Here is a 27,420-nt window from a genome sequence, read left to right on the forward strand (position 1 = left end):
TTACAACATTGTGGAAACAGTTAGAAAAGAACTTGGAGAAGAAAATAAACAAGTTCACAGATGTCCTTAAGAAACATAGACTCCTGGTGTAAGCCCAATAAAAACTATGCCAAAAAAAAAAGTTCCAGCTAGAAATTAAAGTTACCTCTTAAACACTAACTTTAAAAATATCACTGAAGGCGGCCAGGTGGCTCATGCCTGTAATCCCAGTTACTTAGAATCTAAGGATCACGTTTCAAAGCCAAGCTGGGCAGGAAAATGTGTGAGACTCTTATCTCTTATTAACCACCAGAAAACTGGAAGTGAAGCTGTAGCTCAAAGTGGTAGAACACTAGCCTTGTGCTGAACTCAGGAACAATGCCCAGACACACACACACACACACACACACACACATACACACACACACACACACACACACACACACACACACACACACACACACACACACACTGAGGACGTAAGACCTTTCTGTTTGTTTTATTTTTACACTGGAAATAAGTATGTTCTTGTATTCCCAAATAAGACTGCTTCCTTCTCAGACTAAGGCATCATTTAAAACAGTTTTAAGCTTAGTGATAGGGTGCTTGCCTAGCATGCATGAAGCCCTGGGTTCAATTCCTCAGCACCACATAAACAGAAAAGGCCAGAAGTGGCGCTGTGGCTCAAGTGGTAGAGTGCTAGCCTTAATCAAAAAGAAGCCAGGGACAGTGCTTAGGCCCTGAGTCCAAGCCCCAGGACTGTCAAAAACAAACAAACAAATAAATAAATAAACTAGTTTTGATTAAAATATTCTAGCATATAAAAATGGCACCAATCCAAAAAGAAGGGGAAGAAAGGTCTTCATCTTCCATGATAAGACATTATTTCCCAATGCACAGATCTGCCTTCAGTCACCATTGGAGCCATAGCCCCAGCCTTATTGAGGGATAGCCACAGAATTTTCCTGTTTGATGGTGGGGTGTGCACCTCTATTTGGTTCTTTATGACATGTAGCACAGCAACAGAAACAATACAAAATGGCATGGTAGTGGGCTATGGATTTTTCCTTAATTACAGAAGTGATTCAGTTACATACAATCAGTGAGGGACTGTTGTGCACAGTAGACACAGACATATACATATACAAAAGCAAATGCGCATGATATGCACACTCACCCAAGGGCTAAGAATGACTTGTCTGATTGCAAGACAAGATCAGTGAAGCATGCACAGCTCAGGCCCTTATCTTTTAAAAGCCTAAACAGAATACACGTAGTTTTTTTCTCAACCAAGTGCTGGTAATAAAGCTGGTATGTATTACAATGTCCATTTATTTTACCTGCTTGTCTCTTCATTTGCAGTGGGTTGTGAACCTTGAAGTATTGGGGAAGGGAGGGTGTGTTATCTGTCATCTTAAGGTCCTTGAAAAGGACAAAGAATTGAGACTCTTTCCCGCACTCCTACATTAAATAACTCACTAAATAACTCCATGCTGACATAGCCTGAAACCTCAGCATCTCCAAAGCTGTAAGTCTGTCCACCTACAGATTTGACATCCCAAAGCAAGTCAGTATAGAGATTCAGCCATAGAGAGAGAAAGAAATCACCAGCACTCACAACTTAGAATGCTAGATTTTATATGGCTAAAACTGGGAAGAAGCTTCAATTTCCTCAACACTTGAACTGAGAAACTAGCCAAGAAACAGGTAGGTTCTGGAGCTTAGCTAGAGCATTAGAGGCTGAATGTCAGTGTGTAGGTTCTGAGACACATGAAGGATTCTGATATTTCTGTTCTCTAGCCAGCAGATACATTACCATCCTGAATTCTCCAGCAAGTTCCGCAAAATGGTCTGTGGAACTGAGCAGTTATAATAGCCCATCCCGATATACGATCTCCAGATCTGGTTTTGGCTTGAAATAGCATTGAGAGTTGCAAGGATCTCATTTTCACCTGATTGGAGAAAGAGAAATGTTAGAAAGAATATTTCCCAGAAGGGAGTTCTGATTAGAATTTAAAACCCTGACTCTGGCTGGGAATGTGGCTTAGTGGTAGAGTGCTTGCCTAGCATGCATGAAACCCTGGGTTCAATTCCTCAGTACCACATAAACAGAAAAGGCCAGAAGTGGTACTGTGGCTCAAGTGGTAGAGTGCTAGCCTTTAGCAAAATAAGTTCAGGGACAGTACCCAGGCCCTGAGTTCAAACCACAGGACTAGCAAAAAAATAAAACCCTGATTTTGTTTGAATATTTATATGAGGGAAATGTAATTATCAATCCAACCAACACTATATGCTACATGTGGTAATCTAGGTGGGCGAAAAAAATCTTTAAATAGTATTTAATTCCTCCTCAAGGTTGGCCACTAAAAATTATTTTTACTCTTCTTTATTTTAATTAAACACTTGCTTCATTACAAGGTTTCATCTGTTCCCTCTTCATTTCAGTTTATATTTACTCTAAATATGAATTTTAGCTCATTCTCAAGTAAATGGTGCTTTCTCTTTTATTTATTTTTTTGTTTTGAATAATTATTTATTTATTGTCAAAGTGATGTATGGAGGGGTTACAGTTTCATATGTAAGGCAGTGGGTACATTTCTTGTACAATTTGTTACTTCCTCCCTCATTTCCCCCTTCCCTCCCCCCCCCCCCCCGTATTTTCTCTTTTAAATAACTGCCTTTACTATCTGAAAGCTCCCAAAGTTGTAGTGTGATATCCCACATGACCTACATTTTCTCTGTCCTGCTGCATCAGAAACTTTCCCTTTAGGTCACTAAATTTAAAAATAAAACAAAATCATCCAACCAGGCATCAGTGGCTCATGTGTATATTCCTACTACCTAAGAGGCTGAGGACTGTGGTTCCTAGGATTCTGACCAATCAATGGGAGTCTGTGAGATTCCCTTTTCAACACATGCTCTTGTCTTCCAGGCTTTGTGGAAGGCTAAGAACAAGAAGGTTACGGTTCCAGGACAGCCCCAGCAGCAAAATTTGGTGAGTACTGTCTCTATAGAAGAAGCATGGTGGGTTGGGAATATGGTCTAGTGGTAGAGTGCTTGCCTTGTATACATGAAGCCCTGGGTTTGATTCCTCAGCACCACATATACAGAAAAAGCCAGAAGTGGCTCAAGTGATAGAGCAAAAAGAAGCCAGGGACAGTGCTCAAGCCTTGAGTTCAAGCCCCAGGACTGACAAAAAAAAAAAGAATAGAAGAAGCATCATGGTCGACACTTGGCATCCCAGATATAATGGGAAATTTAAAATAAATGAATCACAGTCCAAGTGAGCACCTAGGCAGCAGACAAGATCCTATCTCAAATAACCAGTGCAAAAAAGGGCTGCCTGCAAGTTGATGTCATGCGCTCAAACACACAAGCAAAAATTACTCAACAACATAAAACACCAGTTGTAATAAAAAAAAATCTGCATGTACTTTGAACCGCACTCCCATCACTTAGTTAAGAAAGCATAATACGGGGCTGGGGATATAGCCTAGTGGCAAGAGTGCTTGCCTTGTATACATGAGGCCCTGGGTTCGATTCCCCAGCACCACATATACAGAAAACAGCCAAAAGTGGTGCTGTGGCTCAAGTGGCAGAGTGCTAGCCTTGAGCAAAAAGAAGCCAGGGACAGTGCTCAGGCCCTGAGTTCAAGGCCCAGGACTGGCCAAAAAAAAAAGAAAGAAAGAAAGCATAATACAGTAAGAATTATAAGTATCTGGTGAGCAACGGTAGCTCATACCTGTAATTCTAGCTACTCAGGTAGCTGAAATTTGAGGATCAAGGTTTGAAGCCAGCCTAGGCAGACAGATCTGAAAGACCCTTATCTTTAACTAACTAGCAAAAAAAAAAAGAAAAAAGAAAAGCTGGAACTGGAGATGTGGCTTAAGTAGTAGAGTGGCAGCTTTTGAGTGAAAAAGCCAAGCAAAAGCACAGGCCTTGAGTTTAAGCCCAAGTACCAACACCCACAAAAAAATAATGTTCTTTATCCTCAATGAAAACACTTTTACCATCTATATCCACATATATAACTCATCCTCACTCCACACAAGTGAATAGTAAATAAATTTATAAACAATGTGCCATTTCTCCATGGTAGATAGATTTAATGAATAAAGAAAAGTCTCTAGCCAGGTGCTGGTAGTTTAAGCCTATAATCCTAGCTACTAAGGAGGCTGAGATCTGAGGATCATGGTTCAAAGCCAGCCTGGGCAAGAAAGCCTGTGAGGCTCTTATCTCCAGAAAACTGGGAGTGGAGCTGTGGCTCAAAGTGGTAGAATACTATCCTTGAGCAAAAGGAGCTCAGGGACAGCTCCAAGGTCCTGAGTTCAAGGCCCATGGCTGACAAAAAAAAATGGCTCTCTTGCCTTCTTCCAGTGAGTTTAGAAAATAAATAGAAATATAATAACAACATCTGAGGAAGTGGGCAAGGATCACATCTGCAGGAACAACTGTGCAAGAAATCCAGTCAATTTTCCAAACAATCTTCTTAGAAGCAGAATGATTCATAAGCTCAGTTGGAGAGGAAATTAATTAGCAGTGCCTGGCAGGCCAAACAAGCTTCAATTAAGATCCTGTGTAAGAGGAACAGGTCTCTGATGTCCATTATGCTATTGGGACAAATGGTCCAGCTCTCAAATGAGAACAGTCTGTGAAGGGGGTTGCCTGTCAATCAGTAGTTCAGCCTTTAGAAGTCATAAGAATATTTTGTAGCAGGAAATAACAACTCTTTGTACATTACAGGGAGATCATTCAAGTGTTGTGGGGGGATCAGAGGAGAGACACTGAACAGGAAGACATAGCCAAGGACCAGCACAACCATCCAGGAAGGAAATAGGCAAGAGGAGTATTTTCAATTGAATTATGTCCCACCACCCCCAAAGTGATACAACGAAATCTCATTAATCAGTTCCTACAAATGTAACCTTATTTGGAAATCAAGACTTCCTGGTACAATCAAGTTAAAATGTGACCATACTGAATCCTGTGACCATACCTAATCCAATGACTGTTGGCCTTATAAAGAGGAGTGGGGTGGTGTGGCTCATACCTGTAATACTAGCTGAGATCTGACAATCATGGTTCAAAATTGTGGCTTAGAGTAGCAGCAGTGCAGTAGCCTTGAGCAACAGAGTTCAGGGACAGTGCCCAGGCCCTGAGTTCAAGCCCCACAGCTGACCAAAGAGAAAAAGGAAAAGAAAAAAAAAAAGAAGAATTTCAGACTTAACATATGTACCACCTAAGGGATGCCATGTTATAACAAAAGCAGAGATTATAATGATACATCTACAAGCCAAGGGGTTAGCAAGGACTCATTGCTTGGTGAGAGCCATGCACCAGATTCTCCTTCAGAGCTCCAAAGTGGTGCCAAATTTGCTGTGCTTTGTGGAGGTAACTGTAAATCTATGCAGAGAGGGGCATCAGGGGCCCTCCCTCCCTAGCTTCTTCTGGCTCAGATGCCAGTCAATTACCCTGAGTGCTGGTCAACTCATTCTCATGGCCTAAGATACTGAAGGGAAGTCTTATAGCCATGTTCTACTATTGGCTGGGTGGAAATAACCAGCTCAAGCTAATATTCAACTGGCCAGAGAAAAATTATATAGTGGTACTGGTATCTGAGATGATAAAATTAAAATAAAATCAGTAGGAGCACAAAGGATTATTTAGATTAGCAGTTTTCATAGTTAAACCAAGAAGATTCTTTCCATGCAAGAGCCTCTTACCACTTCTCTGTCCAATAAAAACACATGAAGTCTCAGAGACAAAAATCTGGCGAGTGTGTTATGTATGGTTCCTCATTAGGTCAAATTATCTGGAGAATGTACTTCAAGGACTCAAATTCAGGAGGTCAGAGAGTTGGACAGGAGCCATGGAGCTCAAGGTCAGAATCTGAAAAGAATCCTGATCTGAGCCAGATGTTGGTGGCTCACATCTCTAATCCTAGCTGCTCAGGAGACTAAAATCTGAGGACTGAAGTTCAAAGATAGCTGGAGCAAGAAAAGTCCATGAGGGGCTGGGAATATGGCCTAGTGGCAAGAGTGCTTGCCTCCTATACATGAAGCCCTGGGTTCGATTCCCCAGCACCACATATATAGAAAATGGCCAGAAGTGGCGCTGTGGCTCAAGTGGCAGAATGTTAGCCTTGAGCAAAGAGAAGCCAGGGACAGTGCTCAGGCCCTGAGTCCAAGCCCAGGACTGGCAAAAAAAAAAAAAAAAGTTAAGCCCATGAAACGCCTATCTCCAATTAATGAGAAAAATCTGCAAGTAGATATGTGGCTCAAAAGATAGAATGCCAGCTTGGAGCAAAATAACTAAGGGAGCGCACTCTGGCCCTGAGTTCAAGCCCCAGTACCAGAATAACACACACACACACACACACACACACACACACACACACACACACACACACAGAATGAGTTAGCTCCTGTATATCAACCTAATAGGCATTTGAGCCATCAAGAGTAGACTAAGTCCCAGGTCACACTTCCAAAAGTGTAAATTGTGTGAGAAGTATTTCCATTAATTTGTCCATTGCTTACCATGACCAAACTCCCCATATAGAAGCCATAATGGTCTGTAACTTGATAAAAAAAAAAAAACTAAAAAGAGTTAAGATGAAGTGCTGTGATAAAAATATAAGACCTTACCAGATATGAGAGGCTCATGCCTGTAATCCTGGCTACCCAGGAGGCAGAGATCTTAGGATTGAGGTTCAAAGCCAGCCTGGGCAGAAAAGTTCCAGTGAGACTAATATCCAATTAACCATTCAAAACCTGGAAGTGGTGCTGTGATTCAAAGTGGTAGAATGCTACCTTGAGCAAAAGAGCTCAGGGACAGTGCGCAGGTCTCGAGTTCAAGCCCCATGAGAGACATTTAAAAAAAAAATTAAGGCCTCAGGCTTCCCTACCCAAATATTTAAAAAGCATCCCTAAATACACAGATTAGCTGGGCACTGGTGACTCATGCCTGTAATCCTAGCTACACAGGAGGCTGAGATGTGGGGATCAGGGCCCAAAGCCAGCCCAGGCAGAAAAAGTCCCCACAAGACTCTTAGCTCCAATTAACCATTCAAAAGCTAGAAGTGGCACTGTGGCTCAAGTGGTAGAATGCTAGCCTTGAGCACAAAGAGGCTCAGGGGACAATGCCCAGACTCTGAGTTCAAGCTCCAAAACTAACCAACCAGCCAACCAAAAACAAACAAAAAGAACCACACATCTTAGTGTTTGAATTGTTTCAAATGATTGTTCACTGGTTGCCACGTCTTATATTCATTCATGAAATCATACTTTGATCAAGTCTACAGAACATCTAATACATATATTTAGGAGTTCCAGGCTTGTTATTGTCATAAATGATGTCTAGAGAGCAATGACCAGAAAGAAGAGACAAGGGAGAAGCCCACAATCAGAGCCTGTATGCTGAAATTGACCTTGGCAGAATCTGGTATCTAAAGCCAAGTTTTGGAGCATGAGTGAGTCTAAAACACTAAGGCATGCAATGCCCACCACTGTCCCTTTTCATCTGCCTTGGGAAATAATCCCCTTTCTAGAGAAAATAGCATGGTCCTTAGTTCTAAAGTGGAGCTTTTTCCTCCTCCCTAGTAAGAGAAGCATTATGAAGAGGCAGTTGCATAATCCCAAACCTGGGCAGCAGTGCAAGGAAACGGTATGGAAGAGGAAAAAAGATATGATTTCCCCCAGGGCCAACCTCACACAGTGTACACACTCTTCTCACTTTTCCTTCCAACTCTACTCAGCTCAGCTTGCTCCTGGGCACATGCCTAATTCCTGTAACACTCAGTTTAAATGTGTGAACTACACTGAAACTGCTCAAAAAGGGAAACCAAATAGAATAGAGGCATGCATTAAGAACCACATGCAAGGACTGGGAATGTGGCCTAGTGGTAGAGTGCTTGCCTCACATACATGAAGCCCTGGGTTTGATTCCTCAGTACTACATAAACATAAAAAGCCGGAAGTAGTGCTGTGGCTCAAGAGGTGGAGTGCTAGCCTTGCGCAAAAAGAAGCCCGGGACAGTACTCAGGCCCTGAGTTCAAGCCCCAGGACTGGGGAGAAAAAAAAAAAAAACACCTGCAGAGAAATTGTAGAAATTGTATCCTAGGTGCTTGCAAATGCTAAACTCCCAGCCAATGGCAGAAGTCAAGCAATTCTTCAGGAACTTAAGCAGTAAGTTCAGACATCTGCTTCTGACCTTGTTTATTCCCCTGTCTCCAAACATTGTGCAATGTCTGGGCCCTTGATTTACCAAGAACAGAGTTCAGTGGCTCCTCAGCACTGCTTCCCAAGAATCACAGGTGAGAACTTGCACTGCTCCAGCTTCCCAGAACTCAGGAGAATTACTTCCTGGCTACTTGCCATTCCACAGAAGAGCCTTTCTAATAGCAACTCCCTTACCACTGTGCACCAATATCAAGACCTGTGCACCAACAACCATACCAAACAAATGCCTTCGAACAGAAATAAGTTAACTTAGGTGTAAGATACGTGATGCATTGCTAGGACAATGTGTAGGTGTATGTGTATGTGTGTGTGTCGCACACACCAGTCACAAACAAGGGTTGAACTTAGGGCTGGATGCTGTTGCTGAGGTTTTCCACTCAAGACTAGCTCTCTACCACTGCAGCCACTTGAAAGCTCTACTGCCAGCTTTTTGGGTAGTTAATGGTAGATTCAAGACTTGCACAGACTTTCCTGCCCAGGCTGGCTTTGAACCACAATAAATGCTCAGCTCTCAGCCTTCTGAGTAACCAGGATTATAGGTGTGAGCCACCAATACCTAGCTTAGGGCTAAGTCTTGATTTCCCACATGTTAATTTGCACAAGAACTGGGAAAATGTCATTGAAACAGATGGGTGGACTACATATGGCAAGGTATGTGATACATCTAAACACACACATTCAAAGTTTCCCATCCTTAACCCATGACTCCACACTTCATAATTATATGGAGTGGGCTGGGGATATGGCCTAGTGGCAAGAGTGCTTGCCCCATATAGATGAAGCCCTGGGTTCACCACATATACAGAAAACGGCTAGAAGTGGCGCTGTGGCTCAAGTGCTAGCCTTGAGCAAAAAAAGCCAGGGACAGTGCTCAGGCCCTGAGTCCAAGCTCCAGGACTGGCAAAAAATAAATAAATAAAACATAATTATATGGAAAAAATGTATCCTTTCTTTGCATACCAAAATGTTATACCTAAGGTTCTATACTGTCAATAATATGCTAGTTTTTATTTTTGAAAGATGTAAATATACACATACACATATGTGTATACATATGTATATACATATAACTGTACACATATAAATATGCTTACACATATAGGCATATATGTATGTGTGTATACATACACATATGCTTGTATTGAACACAGCATATGTAGGATGAAAAAAAATGTCAGGTTATGAGTGGAACGGATTTTTGCTTTTCCTCATATATCTTCTGGTGCTTTTAAGTTCCTTATGCCTACATTATTCACAGCAAAATCAAATGACACTGTCAAGCCTAGAGTACAATATTCCTGCTCAGAGCAGCCACTATCCAGTGTCAGATCTTCCCTCCGTGGACTTGGCAAGACACTAGGAAAACGTCTCCAAGGAAATCATCAGGCCTGAAACCAATACACTCATATTTGAGTTTGCCCAGTGTCACCACTTTAAGAAAGTTCTTTCTCTGCCAGAGCAGAAGAGGAAAGCTGGGGGAAATGTGAAGACAGAGAGGGACTTGGCAGACTTTTCTTGCCAACATGCAGATTCTTGGCTTCAAACCCCACCAAGGGATAGGGTGAGGTTTTAATTAAGATTAATAAACTATGTAGGACAGTATATGTTAAATTTTTCTGCTGGGCGCCGGTGGCTCATGCCTTTAATCCCAGCTACTCAGGTGGCTGAGATCTCAGGACACAGGTTTGGTTTGGTTTTTTTTGCCAGTCCTGGGGCTTGGGCTCAGGGCCTGAGCACTGTCCCAGGCTTCTTTTTGCTGAAGCCTAGTACTCTACCTCTTGACCCACAGCACCACTTCTGGCCTTTTCTATATATGTGGTGCTGAGGAATCGAATCCAGGGCTTCATGTATATGAGGCAAGCACTTTACCACTAGGCTGTATTCCTAGCCCCAAGGATCACAGTTTGAAGCCAGCCCAGGCAGTAAAGTCTGAGAGACTCGCCTCCAATAAACTAAACTACTCAGAAAAAAAGCAGAAAGTGGTTCTGTGGCTCAAGTGGCAGAGTACTAGTCCTGAGCAAGCCCCACAACCCCCTCACCTCCCAAAAATTGTTTGAGTAGAAACCCAAATTGGGGTCCAAACAGCCTCCTAATGCTTAACCTTTCCTTTACATCTTCCACTAATTTGTAACAACCTTTTACTATCCACATAACCACCTGGCTTAAGTCCATTTACTTAGCCCATATTTCTTCCTAGTAGAGGAGTATTTCACCACCAAAATCTGTTCAATCACAGACTTTGTTTATCATGGGAAGCAAAACAAGCTATATATGCTGTATAGAGTTTAGAATGAGAATGTCATGCTTACGAATCTGGCCAGGGCAGTTGCATCATGCAGAACTGGCCTGGGGTTGTGACTCCTTTCATCCTAGTCCTGTCAGGTTTCTTGTCTTGCCCAGCCAACAATAAATGAGCCAACTGACTCAGACCCCATAACTCTTAGGGGCTAAAATCCTCCTCAGGTCACCTCCACCTCCTTCAGCTCCAGGAGCTGAAGCATATCCTGTCTGTTTCTAATGGCTCCTTGGTCCCTTGTCTGCATATAATCAAGCCATCCTTGCAGCCCATCCTTCTCACTTAAGACACAGCTTCAAGGCCCCACCAGCTGTAGGATCACTGGAAAAGTAGTCAGGGCAGGGAAGTGGGGCTGAGGGACAGTGTGTCTATTATTTTGTTCCATGGGTTGGAATCACACACACTCCTTTCTGTCCTCTCATCATTTAACCTATGACTATTTTTCTAAAAGAAACATAATCTTTGTGTGACACACCAAATGACCCACATAAGTAATCAAGCCAAATGATTAGTTTGAAATGATAAATCAGTTGAGGATTTGTTTGTCCTCTTTGATGCCCTGTGGGTACGTTGTTATGGATTAAAGAGCAAGAACAAAAAGGGAAGACTATGTTCTAGGAGTCTAACTCAAACACCTTGAAAGAAAAATTTTTATACATCACAACAGATAAATCATAAGGAGAAATCTGTAATTCAATCCAGACTCTCACCAAGTAAATTGTAATGTCTTGGTAGGCAGGCCATAGTGGGACTCTAGGTACATAGTAGGTGCTCAGAAACACAAGAGAATTAATATTATCATGAACAATCACATAGGTTCTCAAATATAGATAGCTCAATATTCTTAATAACTCACCCGTAATAAAACCCACAATGACAGGTTAATATACTAATCACTTGCCCATTTTTGTGTGTGTGTGTGTGTGTGTGTGTGTGTGTTTGTTTGTTTTTTTGCTAGTCCTGGAGCTTGGACTCAGGGCCTGAGCACTATCCCTGGCTTCTTTTTGCTCAAGGCTAGCATAGCACTCTACCTCTTGACCCACAGCACCACTTCTGGCCTTTTCTATATGTGTGGTGCTGAGGAATCAAACTCAGGGCTTCATGTATACGAGGCAAGCACTCTTGCCACAAGGCCATATTCCCAGCCCTGAGGATCACAGTTTATATTAGCATACATTAGGTGTATAATGGGTGGTTCATTGTAACATTTCTACACATGTATACAAGGTATCCTAATCAACCCACCCCCACCATCACACTCTCCATCACACTCTCCCCTTCTTAAAACAATTTCAACAGACTTCTTTGTTCTGTTTTGATACATGCAAAAAAAAAAAAAAAACCAAACCCACTCCAAAACCTACCTCAACCAAATTCAACCTCATCCTGCTTCCCACTGTTACTTGCCCCCCACCAAAGTCTTATCCCTGCAACCCCTTCCTTATGCTTCAACCTCTTTCATTGAAGTTTCTTATGCTGTTTTTATTTACTTATTTATTTTTGCCAGTCCTGGCGCTTGAACTCAGAGCCTGGGCTCTGCCCTTGATCCTCTCTGTGTTCAAGGCTAGCACTCTGCCACTTGAGCCACAGCACCTCTTCTGGCCTTTTCTAAATATGTGGTGCTGAGGAATCGAACCCAGGGCTTCATGTATATGAGGTAAGCACTCTTGCCACTAGGCCATATTCCCAGCCCTTATTTGCCCATTTGTTTCTACCACGTTTCTACATGCAAAAACGTTAGGGAAACATTTATAAATGATAACTTGCTACTATTAAGAAAGTTTTGTGAAATAATAGTATCTATTGTCATTTCAAATTTTCAGAGATATTTTTAAGTTTTTGTTTGTCAGTTGTGGGGCTTGAACTCTGGGCTGAGGCACAGTCCCAAGCTTTTTTGCTCAATGATAGCGCTCTACCACTTTGAGCCACAGCACTGCTTCTGGTTTCCTGGTAGTTAACTAGAGATAAGAGTCTCACAAACTTTTTTGTCCAGGCTGGCTTTGAACCACCATCCTCAGATCTCACCCTCCTGAGTTGCTAGGATTACAGGTGAGAGCCACCAGTGCCTGGAGAGGTTTTGTTTTATTAATTCCTCATGTTAAAATAGGCACTGAAAATCCCTAGTACAAAGTTGTCACTTTTTTAAAAATCTGAGCCTAATAAATAAAACAAATATGCTTAGTAGAATGTGGCTTAGTGGTAAAGTGCTTGCCTAGAATACATGAAGCCCTGGGTTCAATTCCTTAGTACCACATAAATAGAAAGAGCCTGAAGTGGTGCTGTGGCTCAAGTGGTAGAGTGCTAGCCTTGAACACAGAGAGGGTCAAGGGCAGAGCCCAGGCTCTGAGTTCAAGCCCCAGGACTGGCAAAAATAAATAAGTAAATAAAAACAGCATAAAAAACTTCAATGAAAGAGGTTGAAGCATAAGGAAGGGGTTGCAGGGATAAGACTTTGGTGGGAGGCAAGTAACAGTGGGAAGTAGGATGAGGTTGAATTTGGTTGAGGTAGGTTTTGGGGTGGGTTTTTTTTTTTTTTTTGCATGTATCAAAACAGAACAAAGAAGTCTGTTGATATTGTTTTAAGAAGCGGAGAGTGTGATGGAGAGTGTGATGGTGGGGGTGGGTTGATTAGGATACCTTGTATACATGTGTAGAAATGTTACAATGAACCACCCATTATACACCTAATGTATGCTAATATAAATGAATTAATGAATAAATGAAAAAATAAACACCTGAGGAGTGGGCAAAATGAGATTATATGAATGGTGTCATCAAATATTTTAATGCACATCAAACAAGGCATAGTTACTAAGTGGGTGGAAAGAGTACATAAAGAATTCAGAGCAGACCAGCTACAAGTAACTATCAATCTTGTTGTCTAGTCCTTGTCCCAAAGCACCTGAGTCACTCATCATTAGCAGCTCAAGCCCTTGCTGCTGGCCTCAAGAAGCTGGTCATTGAGTCTCTAAGCACAATGTGGCTGAGACTACCTGCCCCACCTCTCTCTGAACTCAGTTGACCTGAGCTGACTAGTGGACCTTGAAGTCCTTGGCACTTGATTTTTTGCCCGCCTCAGCCTCAGCATTTCTCTACTCTTGCTCCTAGATCACTAAAATGATGCCAAGAAGAGGAGACCCTGACCTAACATGCCTTACATATCCATCCATTCAATCTCAGCAAGTCCTCTGTGAGGGCTGGCCTCTCTTTTCACCACCCAGATGTGCATAATATATAGTTCTTCTGGAACTCTTCTCCTCTGGAATGCTCATTCTCGCCCTTCCTGCTTCTCACACAGATCTCCTCAATAGGCAGTGTCTCAGTTCCTCCCACCTCACAAGGTCCTTATGTAGATTTCTCCCCTCCTGAAGCTAAGAAAGATCCAGAATACAGTACTGGGGTCCACAGTTCACTGCTGACAATGTCGTCCTGACTCTCTGATGACTTCACCATAGACTGCTCTTTCTCCATCATCTACAGCCATTTCCAATCATCCTGACTTCCTTCCTCTTTCTTCCCCACACTTCATCCCTGGGAAATGTCACTTCTTATAAATTCACTCTAAAGATTCACTCAACCTCTCTCATCTTTCTCCTGAGCTCCAGACTCAACTTTCCAACTCTTGCTTTACTTGCCCAAATACAGGTTCCACAAGCACCTCAAACCCAATTCTGTTTAAGCAAGGCTTGTTCTCTCCTTTCTGCATGACCTTGCCTTCTCCTGTGGTCACTGTCATTATAGACCACCCAGCCTAGAAATGGACTGACAGCCTCACCTGCTGCCTTCTCTAGACCACCCTTGTCTATACCAGAACCATACTTCCCATGGGTCAGCCTCAGCCACTGACTATATCCAGAAAGAAACATGCAGTCAGGTAAGCCAGAGGACATCTCAGATGGGCAGCTGTAGCTCAAGGACTCCAACACTCTGAATTATGCTTCATTTTAAGATTCTTTCTAATCATGATCAATCTTACTTCTATCTGCCCTTCTAACAGGGTCAGACTTGCATTAGTCTGCAGGCTCCTTTACCATCTTCTGCTCCCACCTCCAATAAATTCCTGTGTATCTCATTCTTTTGGTAACTGCTTCCTAGTGGAACTGAACTAGCACACACTTAATAAATCATTTCTAAACTCTCACAACAATCTCCCAGATGGGTTTCTTTGCTTCTGATTTGCAAAAAAAGACTGAATCATACCACTTTCCTCAAGTCAGTTCAAGGGCTTGAACTCACTCAGCACCTGAGCTTTTTTGCTCAAGGCTAGCACTATAACACTGGAACCACAGCTCTACTTCTGATTTTGGAGATCAATTGGAGATAATAGTCTCAGGAACTTTTCTACCTGAGTGGCTTTGAACTTCTCTCCTCAGATCTCAGCCTCCTGAGTAGCTAGGATTACAGACATGAACCATTGATGATGCCCCGACCTTTCTTATAACTTTAAACTCCCCATGACACAGGAGGGAAAAAACTCTTAATGATTCAGCTTCAGGATAGTGGACTCATATTTTGTCTTTAATATCTTTCTGCAACTTCAATGCGTACGTACACATACCATCTATTCACCACCCCTCAGATCTCAATTCTGTCCCTCAACTGATGCCATAAACTCAGTCAAAGCATCCACCCTATGTGCAGAATCACAGAACAATTTCATATTTATACTCCTACCAGGTATAGCCCATAGTAGAGACTCCTATCTTTGTTACCTTTTACTTCTGGACTCTTGCAGCACATCCAGTACCTAAACAGAACCTGCCATAGAAGACTGTCAGCAAATAAGGAGAAGAAGATGGAGAAAGCTGTAGAAACAGAGTTGGTAACCCTAGCTCAACAATCCACTGGTAACAAAGATAATAGGAAACACCAATTCAAAATCCAAATCAATGAGTAGTCTGGTCCTACACACCTTCATAATCCTCTAGGATAACATTGGACTTACAATGCAGCATAACTAATTTTACTTTTATAGCTTTGATGTTTAGAAGTTACATCAAATTCATTATAATTTAAACAGGAGTACGTATAAATTGGGATAGAGGAAGTTCTTTTAGGAATGTATCTGCAGAAGTTTAACTCAAGGCTTGAACTCAGGGCTTTATGCTCACTATGCTTAATGGTGCTTTGCCATGTGAATTATGGGTATAGCCTTGCTTTTTGGTGCCTATTTTGGAGATCATGTCTCAAGCTGATGTTGAACCTCCAGATGTAAGCCTCCTGAGAAGCTAGGGCCACAGGCTTGGGCCACCAATGTTTGTATCTACAAAAGGATTTGTATTTGTGTGCCGGTACCAGTGCTTGAATTCAGGGCCTCATGCTCTCACTTGGCTCTCTTGCTTATGGGTGGCACTCTAATACTAGAATTATGCTTCCAGTCTGGCAATTTGCTAGTTATTTTTGGAGATAGGAGTCTCAAGAACTTTTCTACCAGGCCAAGTTTTAATCCACAGTCCTCTGAATATCTAGAATTACAAACATGAACCACCAGAATCAGGCTAGAGGATGCTTAAGGCAGTGAAACTATTCTGCGTGACGCTATCTTGGTAGATGAAGATCGTTGTACAGTTGTCCAAACCCCTAGAATGAGCAAAACCCAAAGAGCGCACTAATGTAAACAATAGACTTGGGAGACAGAATGATATACTAGTTCCATCAACTATAAGTTACCATTCTGGTGGGGGATGTTGATTGGGGGGAGGGTTATACCTGTGCTGGGGGGGGCACCAAGAAGTATAGGAAATTTCTGCATGTTCTGATGAAATTTTCTGTAAGCCTAAAAGCTCTCTCAAAAAATTAAAGTGTGTTTTTAAAATACACTTTGTAATATCTTCAAATTGTTTACCCTCCTCTCTTCCTTAACAAGGTTAAGGTTAAGGAACCTACTCTTAGACGCAGACCAGACTCAGTGATGGACTCAAACAGAATATGGCTAAACGTGTGCTAGGGAATTTCCAAGGTTAGGTATGCAAAGAATAGCTTCTGCCTGGCTTGCTGTCTTGTTGAAACCCCAGCTCTGGGGGAAACCAGCTGCCAGGTTGGGAGGATCCTTAGGCAGCCTGTGGAGATTCATGTGAGGGAGAGCCAAATCTTCCTTACCAAAAACCGTCATCAACTTGCCAACGGTGTGAATGAACCACTTGGGAAAAAATCCTCCTGCCTAGCTGAGTACCCACTGTAAGAATGTGAGCTCACCAAGATCCAACCAGAACCACAACTCTTGACACACAGAAACTAAAGTTAATAAATGTTTCTTATTGTTTCAAGTCATTGTAGTTTCAGTCACTTCTTCTGTAGCAAAGAATAACCTAAACCTAAACAATGTTCTTTTTCCAAAAGAATCATTAAGGGATGTCACTTAAACAATATATTTATATTAATATTTATTTATATTAAATGCCCTCAATGAGGCTGAATGTATTCCAAGATCTTTGTGTGTGTACATGTGTGTTTTCTGGCTCTAGGGCTTGAACTCAGGGTCTAAGTGCTATCCTTGAGTTTTGATGCTCAAGGTTACAAACTACCACTTGAACTACACTGCTCACTTCCAGAGGTTAACTGAAGACTAAGAGTCTCATTGACTTTCCTGTCCAGTCTGGCTCCAGACTGTAACCCTCAGATCTCAGCTTCCTGAGTAGCTAGGATTATAGGTGTGAACTACAGGAGCCAGGCCCTAAATATTTTTTTTTTTTTTTGCCAGTCTTGGGGCTTGAACTCAGGGCCTGGGCACTGTCCCTGAGCTTCTTTTTGCTCAAAGCTAGCACTCTACCACTTGAGTATGTGGTACTAAAGAATCAAACCCAGAGCTTTATGCATGCTAGGCAAGTATTCTACCACTAAGCCACATTCCCAGCCCCCCAAATCTCCTAAGAGGGAAAAAATGTTATAGTTTCTGTTTTTTTGTCTCAATAACATGGTCTGTTTGGCCCCTCATTATCATATTAACATGTCTATATCCTTAATGTTAAATTAAGAAAATGAAAAATATTTTAATTATACTCAATATTTTAATATATACTCAATAGCTAAATTGTTTTAATTATTTTTAAATATACTCAATATTTTAGTATATACTCAATATATATTTAATTATACTTTATAAACACTATGACTTCAAATTTGACATTCTTATTACAAAAAGTATGAGAAAGATATTATAATTTTAGTATGTTATTTAAAGTAAATCACCCCTCCACTTTGATTAGAATATAGTTTCACCTTAATCTGTATATCCACAGATGACTGACAGCAATATTCTAAGATTGCAACAAGATCATAGTGCATGCTGGGCATTGTGGCTCACACCTGTAATCCTAGCTACTCAGAAGACTAAGCTCTGAGGATTGTGGTTAAAAGCCAGCCCAGGCAGAGGAGTCCCCTGTGAGACTCTTATCTCCAATTAACCACTCAAAACTGGAAGTGGCACTGAGGCTCAAAGGGGTAGATCACTAGTCTTGAGCAAAAAAGCTCAGGGACAGCCACTAGGCTCTCAGTTCAAACCCTAAGCCAGTGCACATGCACACACACGCACGCACACACTGGAACAGTTATCCATAATATGTCTAAGAAACTTAGTTTTCTTCCATAAAATAAAGAACCCAGGAAACCAGTCTGCTTCCTGGGTCAGAGTTTCAGAAAACCAGATAATGGGAAACTGAACAATAATTTCTATAATAACTGGCTAAAAATGGCAAGGACTAGATTAATAACTCATAGCTTTTCCAATTTTTGTCCTACTTCTAAATTAGGACCAACCAGAATAAAAGTAAATGCTTGATTGGGAATATAGCCGAGTGGTAGCATGCATGAAGCCCTCGGCTCAATTCCTCAGTACCACATAAACAGAAAAAGCTGGAAGGACTGGCAAAAAAAAAAAAAAAATAAGTAAATATTCACCACCCAGTCAATCACTTGGAATGCTTGCTTCACTACTAGTTAACTCTCCAACAGCTTCCCCACACCTACAACCTCCCATGCCTAAAACCTCCCCAAGCCTCCCATGCTTATGGCTTTGCCATGCATGCCTATACTCTCCCATGTCTATAGCTTCCCCGGGACCTTAGGCTCCAGTCAGGATGTACCTAAAGCCTTCCCTTTATTCACTTCTAAATGTATCCTCTCATCTACCCCAGCTTGACTCCTGCTATGCAAAGTTCTATGCTAAGCTTAAAAGGCCTTCGTTTTTCTCATTTGGTTAATGTTCATTTATTTCAGCAGTTGCTATCTATGTAGTTAAAAAATAATTCTAGAGGAAGCCAGGAATGGCTAAGGGAGAGCCTTGCCATGCCTGAGGACTGCACGGGCAGGAGCGGTCCCATTCCAAGTGCACTAGGGGTCAGTTCAAGGAGTACCTAACTTGACTGGGGTGACAGTCACCACATACAGCTGCGTTACACAATGTCCCCTCCCTCTGATCACTGCCCTCCATTAACCATTTATTAAACATTCTAAAACCATGCGTCGTGGGAACATTTAGTTCTGAGTCCATTAGAAATCACATTCTGACAGCTCAGCTCTTCAGCTCTGGCTCTAGCTGAATAATCTGAACGCAATGGGTTTCATTTCTCCTCTCTCTTCTACAGCATGCCCAGGATAAGCAATGTGCAATTTTCCATAAACTTTAATCCCTAAGCTTTTGTAAAGTTAGTTCAGGCTAGTTCAGTCTGCTTTGAGATGACTTCACTAAAACAATTATGCAGCTAGGTGAGCCATAGCTAAGAATAAATGCTTGGTTCCTAAAGTACTTTCCAATTATTTATAATATGAATACAGAACATTACAGAAAACTCAGGAAATGTAAAATAAAAAGCTAAAACCATTAATAATGGTACCTTTCAGAACCAAAGTTCCCACGCAATATATCTTTCTGGATTTTTTTTGCGGGTGGGGAGTTGCGGGGAGAAGGACAAGGGCAAGAAGGAGGGATGGAAGTTATAAAACTTACCTGATCAGAATTAAACTGATAGGTTTTTTAAAAAAAACAACAACAAAAAAAAAACTGAGTTACTCCACTTGGTTCCCGAAACAATGACTTTCAAGGTAGTTTATCAAGGTATTTTCTAAAGAGGAGGGCTATCCTTCATGACTAATGGGATGGTCTGTGTTTCTTGGATGGTGTCTGGGTCCCTCTGACCTGTATTTGAGGATTCCTCTGCCTGGGGTGGTGTCAGAAGACTGTTACTTCCTAGTACACTTACCCTGAGTGCTCCCACAACCTGTGTTCTCTGCATGTTCTCACTTCCACTGGGGCAGTTAGCATTTGGCAGATGGATCCCAGTGCTACTGGGCTTGTGCATTCTGTAAACTGGGACACATTTTCTATTTGACCTAGGTCATCATAAAAACACAACAGGGTAGGGGCTGGAATGTATGCCATGGAGCTAAGCTGCCTGGGTTTGCATGTGCATCTTGTCTCCACCGAAAGATCACTAGCTGTGACCTTGGTGAGTTACTATTTCTCCTCTCTCTCTTCTCTGCCCTCTCCCATCTGCCTTCTCCCTGTGTGCTCTCTCTTTTTCCAGGGTCTTGCTATGAAACTCAGGTTGGTCTTGAACTCCAGATCTCTCTGCCTCAGCTTCCTGAGGTGTGCACCACCATTCCTGGCTTTGTTCTACCTTTTCAAAAGGGAGATAATAACTAGTACAGTGCCTATAATCCTAGCTACTTGGGAAGCTAAGGTGAGCACGTAAGGCAGGAGAATCACTCAAGACCAATCTGAGGCTTGGAATATGGCTTAGTGGTTGAGTGCTTGCCTAGCATGTATGAAGCCCTGGGTTCAATTCCTCAGTACCACATAACAGAAAAAGCTGAAAAGTGGCACAGTGGCTCCAGTGGAAGAGTGCTAGCCTTGAGCAAAAGAAGCTCAGGAACAGAGCCCAGGCCCTGAGTTCAAGCCCCAGGACTGGCAAAAAAAATCTCTTTGCTGGGTGCTGGTGGCTCATACCTGTAATCCTAGCTACTCAAGAGGCTGAGATCTGAAAATCGAATTTCAAAGCCAGCCAGGGCAGGAAAGTCGTGAGATTCTTATTTCCAATTAACCACCAGAAAACGCAGAAGTGGCGCTGTGTCTCAAGTGGTAAAGTGCTAGCCTTGCGCAAAAGAGCTTAGGAACAGCACCCAGGCCTAGAGTTCAAGCCCCATGACCACCACCACCAACAACAAAAATACCAGAAACTGGGTATATGGCTAAGTGGTAGAATGCTGGGTTCAATTCCTCAGTACCACATAACAGAAAAAGCTGGAAGTGGCACTGTGGCTCAAGTGGAAGAGTGCTAGCCTTAAGCAAAAGAAGCTCAGGAACAGAGCCCAGACCCTGAGTTCAAGGCCCAGAACTGGCAAAATAAAATAAAATAAAATAGAAGACCAACCTGAATACAGAGAGAGAGAGAGAGAGAGAAAGAGAGAGAGAGACAGACAGACAGACAGACAGACTCTGTGTAAGCAAATACTTTATCCAGAATTCCTATCTGTTTCTACTACAACATCATGTGAAACCAAGTATGGATGATGCTCCATATTAAATGGAAACGCTACTATTAAGGTTACATGGGCCAATTTTCAGACCTCATGTGGAGAAAATTCATTAGCCCTATGTGGCATGGGCACACTTCAGAGTATATATTCATGTCTTACAAATACATCATCTTGGATCCTGGGACCACTCTTTTTCATGATTCCAAACAAGCTTCCCTGGAAAGCCTGTCCCCATTTGGGGGCAGTAATAAGGATTGGAGGGGAACTCGACTGTGCATTATATTCTTTAATAGATGGAACCAACCCAAATGTCACGGAATTTTAAAATTTATACTCAAGTAGTAAATTACTTATCAAGCCAACTCAGGCAGGAAAGTCAGTGAGACTTTTTTTTTGTTTGTTTTTTAGCCAGTCCTGGGGCTTGGACTCAAGGCCCCAGCACTGTCCCTGGCTTCATTTTGCTCAAGGCTAGCACTGTTCCACTTGAGCCACAGAGCCACACTTGGCCTTTTCTATATATGTGGTGCTGAGGAATCAAACCCAGGGCTTCATGTATATGAGGCAAGCACTCTTGCCACTAGGCCATATTCCTAGCCCCCAGAAAGACCTTTATCTCCAATTAACTACCAAAAAGCTGAAAATGGAGTTGTGTTCATGTGGTGGAATGCCAGCCTTGAGCAAAAATCAAAAAGCAGGTCCTAAGTTCAAGCCCTAGGACCTGTGTGTGTGTGTGTGTGTGTGTGTGTGTGTTTGTGTTTGTGTGTGCATGCTCGTGGGCGCACACCCCCCCCACCACGAGGTGGGGAATATCTGATAATCAAACTACTCATCTGAATTTAGTCATCAAAAGAATAGACAACTGTTACTCTTAAAGCACATTGTTAAAGGAACTTTTTAAAAAAAGGTAACAAACATTCTCTCAGTATGGCATTTAATTGTTTAAATATTCACCTAAGCTTCACTTTTTTTGTACATTCAATGGATCAGATCTCTGATTTCCTAAATTTGATTTCCGGCTAGCTCTAGGGCTCAAGTCAGTTCAGTTTAACAAAACTTGTGTGACCAAGCTCCAGGCCATCAGATTTGAAAGCAACGGGATAGCAGCCCTCAGCATAGCTTGAGGCTCAGCATGGGCCTAATTGTGGAAAAACAGACTCCACACCTTAAAAACCTTAAATCCTTAAAACAAAACTGGTAATCTATTGATCATTTCTACCACAGAAACCAAACAAAACAGAAGCTCTCACTTCTTTACTCCAGCAATAAACAGGTAAATACTCTTTAATTGGAAATTAAATAACAATAAATAACCAAGTGAGACTTATGTGGAGTTATTTGGTTTAGAGCTCTCCCTAGTTTGTGGGGAGCCCTTTTCTAGTAGATTATTCCCTCCCTCTACTAAAGTAAAAAATATACCCCGAAGACCCATTAAAGCCATTTCAAATGTAAAATAAAATTCTAAAGAAGGCTAGGAGGAAGTGGAGCTGTGGCTCAAAGTGGTAGAGCTCTCCTCTTGAGCAAATGAGGTCAGGGACAGCACCCAGGCCCTGAGTTCAAGCCATACAAACAACAAAAAATAAAATAAACTTTTTTTTTTTAAAAAATAAAGATGAATAAAGTGAGCTTTCTTAAGCATGAATCCTATTTGAGTGCTTTTCTCCAAAAGTCACTCAAACCAGAAAAGTATTGCTGCCCCTCCCTACATAAGTAATAAAATCAGGAAGAGAGGAAACAATTTGAAGCTACCTTCACACTACCTTTGGGCTTGTGGAAGCCAAAAGTCAGGGTTCCCTTCTACTAGGACAGTCTCCTAGCAGATGTCTGACTGGTAATTCCTTTTTTTTTTTTTTTCCTTTCTGGGTTTGTCCTAATTTTCAAAGTGATGATGACATCTTTCAGCCCAAAGGGAAACTGGAAAACACTGCCCCTGGGGGTGCCTGGGAACAGGGGTTCCCACCACACGTGATTTTCACCAGGTCTTCCCAGGGGAAGCTTGTGGATTGTTTGGGAAATGACCAGAGAGGGAGAAAAAGGTTCTTGGGGATTTTCTCCAGGAAACTACCTTGTATGGTGTGTGCTTGCTTTTTACATTTAAATCAACTGTACAGTATTCCCAGGGCGGGGAAATCCTACCCCCAAAGCTAGATCTTCATATATCAGAGAAGGTTAATCGGCTTGCGCAAACCAAGCAAGCATAGCCTACAAGGGAAGCCGCCGGGCCACTTACACACAGGGTCTTCCATTTTCAAAGGTCTTTTCAAGCGAATGCTGGCGGGGACTGTCTTCTCGATGAGTTCATCCATGCTCTGAAATTAAAACGCAAGGGGGTGAACACGAGAATCAGGGGGAAATACCCCCTAGTTTAAAGAGTCACCGCTGTGTTTTGCATCTACAACGGCTTGCGGGTTTATTTAAGCCACTTCATCGGAGTTTCTTTTAAAGGGAAACTTTGAGCAAACCAGAAGAAAAACCATAAAGCCCAGTGGTGAATCAAAATCTTCAGGTTGGATTGCAGTCTACAAGCTGGCAATAACCGGCTAGATCCACCCAGAACTAGGAAGGGTCTTTCTCCATTTCCTGCAAAGTTTTAGGGCTCTTCTGGTGTGCTTCTGGGGGGCAGTTTTTAAACATGGGTTTTGAGGCCCAAGGAGCCAGCGGATGGCGCGGAAAGTTAAGCTGAGGGCAGGAGACGGACCCCCACCCCCACCCCCGATCCAGCGCAAGAGCTCGTCCACGCCACGACTTAGGGACCCACGCAAGGGGCAGCAGAAGTCAGAGGTGCAGCCCAGAGGCCGCCGGGCAGGGCGGAGAGGAGCCCCGGAGGGCCCGATTGGAGGTCCTTACCGCCAGCCCCAGGGCCTGCAGCATCTCCTTCTGGTCTTTGTCCCGGGGGCCGATGTGTCTCTGAGCGAAGTCGTCGTGGCGGGGCAGGAGGCGCTCGAGGAGGCGCGAGGCCCCGGCCGTGCCGCTGTCCCCGCCGGCGCCGGCGCCGCTGCTGTCCCGGCTCGGTGGAGCCCAACTAGAGCCCGCGCTCCGAGCCAGGCGGCGGCAGCCCCCGACGCCGCGGCCCAGGCGCAGACCCCATGCCTTGGCACACAACTGCATGGACGCTACCAGCCCGTGGGGGTCCGCTGCGCTCTCGGCCCTCCTCCGGCCTCAGCTCCCTCGAGTGGCCCGCTAGGTCTGGCCCGGCGCCCCCCGTCCCCGGGTCGGCCGGTGGGAGCTAAAACTGGGCGCTCGGGGTGGGGGGCAATGAATGAGCGTCAAGCACGGCGTACACGACAGCTCAAAAGTTGTTGCTGCCCAGAGACACCTGCTCCGCACACTTTAAGCGTCGCCGGGGGGCGGGCAGTGGGATGGGGCCAGGGGGCCCTCGGCCAATGGGAGGGACGCAGGCAGGAGAGTCCCCGCCCCTCCTCTGCCCTCCCCTCGGCTCCCCGCCCCTCCCCTCCGGTGATCCCCCTGCCCCGCGGGTCCCCGGCGTCCGGCGCCTCCTGGCCCAGAGCCTGTCATCCCGGGTCGCGCTGACCGATGCTTCGTGCATCTCTGCCAGGGTGAGGAAGCCGGGCCTGGCGTGGCATCGGGGTGGACAGCCCTCAAACTCCAGACGAAGGTCCTGGGGCACGGGGCCCAGAGGGAAGATGATTCTCACACACCGGGCAGACTCAGAGGGTTGGTTAGTCACCGTCAATTTGAAGATTATCTTTTCCTGTTTTGTCTCATGGGAACCATGATGGGACAATATAGGGATTCCTTCAGCTTTGTTGGATTGTAAGCAAATGACCCATTCAAGTAGCTGAATACTATTTCTTTTCCTAATCTCTCTCTCTCTCTCTCTGTCTCTCTGTCTCTGTCTCTGTCTCTGTCTCTGTCTCTGTCTCTCTCTCTCTCTCTCTCTCTCCTTTCATTCTTCCAGTAGGGTCCTAAAAAACTGATAGGAAGGTCAACCTGCTTCTGGATGCCCTGGAGAGTTATGGTAGGTCAGAAACCTAGAGAATGTCAATGTTTCAAAAGAACCCCTTAACTTCTGTTGCTACCTGAAAAATATACTGAAGAAATCTGTGAGCCCATGGCTTATGCCTGCAATCCAAGCTACTCAGGAAGCTGATATTTGAGGATCAAGGTTCAAAGCCAGTCTGGGCAGGAAAGTCCGTGAGACTTTTATTTCCAATTAACCATCACAGAACCAAAAGATCCTGTAGATCGAATGTTTGATCCTGTAGATTGCCAAATTTCCACCGCAGTTGAATCCATAGCCTTATTTTGTCTATGTGAAAGTATGGGATTAATTAGAAACCTTTAGACTTAGAATGGGGGCGTTTTAGTAGTTTTGAATTCATAGGATTTCTTTTTCAATTTTTATGGTCAAGGTGATTTACAGAGGGGTTACAGTTCTATACGTAAAGCAGTGAGTACATTTCTTGTCAAACTCCCTCATTTTTCTCCCACCTTCCCTCCTACCCAATGCCCGCCCCCCCCCCCCCCCCGGAGTTGTATAGTTCTGGTTTACTCCATATTGTCTTGTAAGTGTTGATGTTGCATTGGTTTGCCTTTTACCCTTTGCCTCACCTTTATGATGTTCCCCTTCCCTTCCCTGATTCAGACATACATATATACAATACTCAGGGTACCAAAATCAAATACAGTGAGCTGAGCCATAACCATGTTCATTGCAGCACTATTTACCATTGCTAAAATATGGAATCAACCCAGATGCTCCTCAGTAGATAAGTGGATCAATAAAATGTGGTACATATGCACAATAGAATTCTATGCCTTTATCAGAAAGAATGGCATTACTCCATTCATAAGAAAATAGAAAGACATGGAAAAAAAAAAAAACATACTAAGTGAAGTGAGCCAGACCCAAAAAAACATAGACTCTATGGTTTCCCTCATTGGTAGTAATTAGTATATATCTAGGATAGTCCTAGCTGAGACCACAATAGCTCAATAGCTATGTACATATGAACACATGAGATAAAGCTAAGTGAAATGAAATCCAAGTTATGGAAAAAAGCAGTTTATCATTGTTGTTATTATTTCTAACTCACTATGTGAAATTAATACAATTTTTTTTTTGTGTGCGAGTCCTGAGGCTTGGACTCAGGACCTGAGCACTGATCCTGGCTTCTTTTAGCTCAAGGCTAGCACTCTACCACTTGAGCCACAAAGCCAGTTCTGGCCTTTTCTATTTATATGGTGCAAACGAATTGAACCCAGGGCTTCATGCATGCAAGGCAAGCACTCTACCGCTAAGCCACATTCCCAGCCCCTAATATGATTATTGTTAAACCCTAAAATTCTGACTCTCTTTGCCAATTGAACCAGCTCCTCCTTCCTTCTTCCTTTTTTTTTTTTTTTGCCAGTCCTGGGGCTTGTACTCAGGGCCTGATCCCTGTCCCTGGCTTCTTTCTCAAGGCTGGCACTCTACCTCTTGAGCTACAGCAACACTTCTGGCTTTTTCTGTTTATGTGGTGCTGAGGGACCAAACCCAGAGCTTCATGCATGCTAGGTGAGCACTCTAACACTAAGCCACATTCCCAGGCCCCTTCTTCCTTCTTTGAGAGTCTGGCCATAGCTTCTTTGAAGATCCTATAATGATTTCTTTATAGGCATTAATTTTGCCAAGAGATATCAGTACTTCTTTGCTCCCAGACCTAGAACTAGAATGAAATACAAACATACTACCAGACAGAGAGTAAGCTATCTGAGTGAGGACAGACTTACAGCCTTGCAGCTGTTCTGACAATTATTATCACCACAGGATTTTTTTTAAAGATAGTAAAGAGTGATTTATTAGGAAAGTAAAAGTACACCTTGAGGCGTGAGTAGTGCAGTTGAGTTTGAATCAACTTCATTAATCAGGACAGTACCTTGAGGGTGAGGCTGGTGTTTGGATAAGGGCCACCAATGCTGGGAAGCTGTTGGAGCTTAGGCCATTGTCCTTAGGGTGGGGTTACTAAATTCAGAAAACTGAGAACCTAAAAAAAAAGAAAAGAAAACTAAGAACCTTCCCCAAATGGATTGGCCACTGATTAGAGAGAGGCTGTTCAGGTATCATCACAGGATTTCTACTTGGCATTGAATTTTAGGCCAAGGGAAAAAAGAGGTAATGTTATGCCTAGATTTCCAGTCCCCAAAGACCACCAAGGAGCCGATACCAATGCAAACGCACGAGAGTCTTTATTGCAAGCTCGAGCCTGGACTCTCAACCATCACCGACACAGCAGATCTGGATTGAGAGGGGTTTTTTTTTATTGTGATTACAACAGGGGCAGGGTATTTCCAACTTGGCAGATACTTGATTGGATGGCATTTAGCAAGTAAGTCTTGTCCTATTTCTATTGGCTATCTACCCTTTCAGTTACCTATTTTGGCTTTAATAACGGGAACTGGCCTCGATATCAGGAATTGACAACAGGTGGTCAC

At 43.1% G+C, this 27,420-nt stretch overlaps 1 protein-coding gene across 1 annotated transcript in view; it reads right to left on the reverse strand.

The window, feature by feature from the left end:
* The window catches only part of Gldc (glycine decarboxylase), a 90,248-nt gene extending 65,963 nt beyond the window's left edge, over positions 1-24,285 (reverse strand). Inside the window, exons 1-3 of the mRNA XM_048347063.1 lie at positions 23,833-24,285; positions 23,216-23,294; positions 1,796-1,931 (exon numbers count right to left, since the gene is read on the reverse strand). Of these exons, the coding sequence (XP_048203020.1) occupies positions 1,796-1,931; positions 23,216-23,294; positions 23,833-24,093 (476 nt within the window). The 5' untranslated portion in view covers positions 24,094-24,285. The remainder of the gene's footprint in view (positions 1-1,795; positions 1,932-23,215; positions 23,295-23,832) is intronic.
* Positions 24,286-27,420: the final 3,135 nt, after the last annotated feature.

The sequence above is a fragment of the Perognathus longimembris genome, chromosome 1 (assembly GCF_023159225.1).
Source record: "Perognathus longimembris pacificus isolate PPM17 chromosome 1, ASM2315922v1, whole genome shotgun sequence".
NCBI lineage: Eukaryota > Metazoa > Chordata > Mammalia > Rodentia > Heteromyidae > Perognathus > Perognathus longimembris.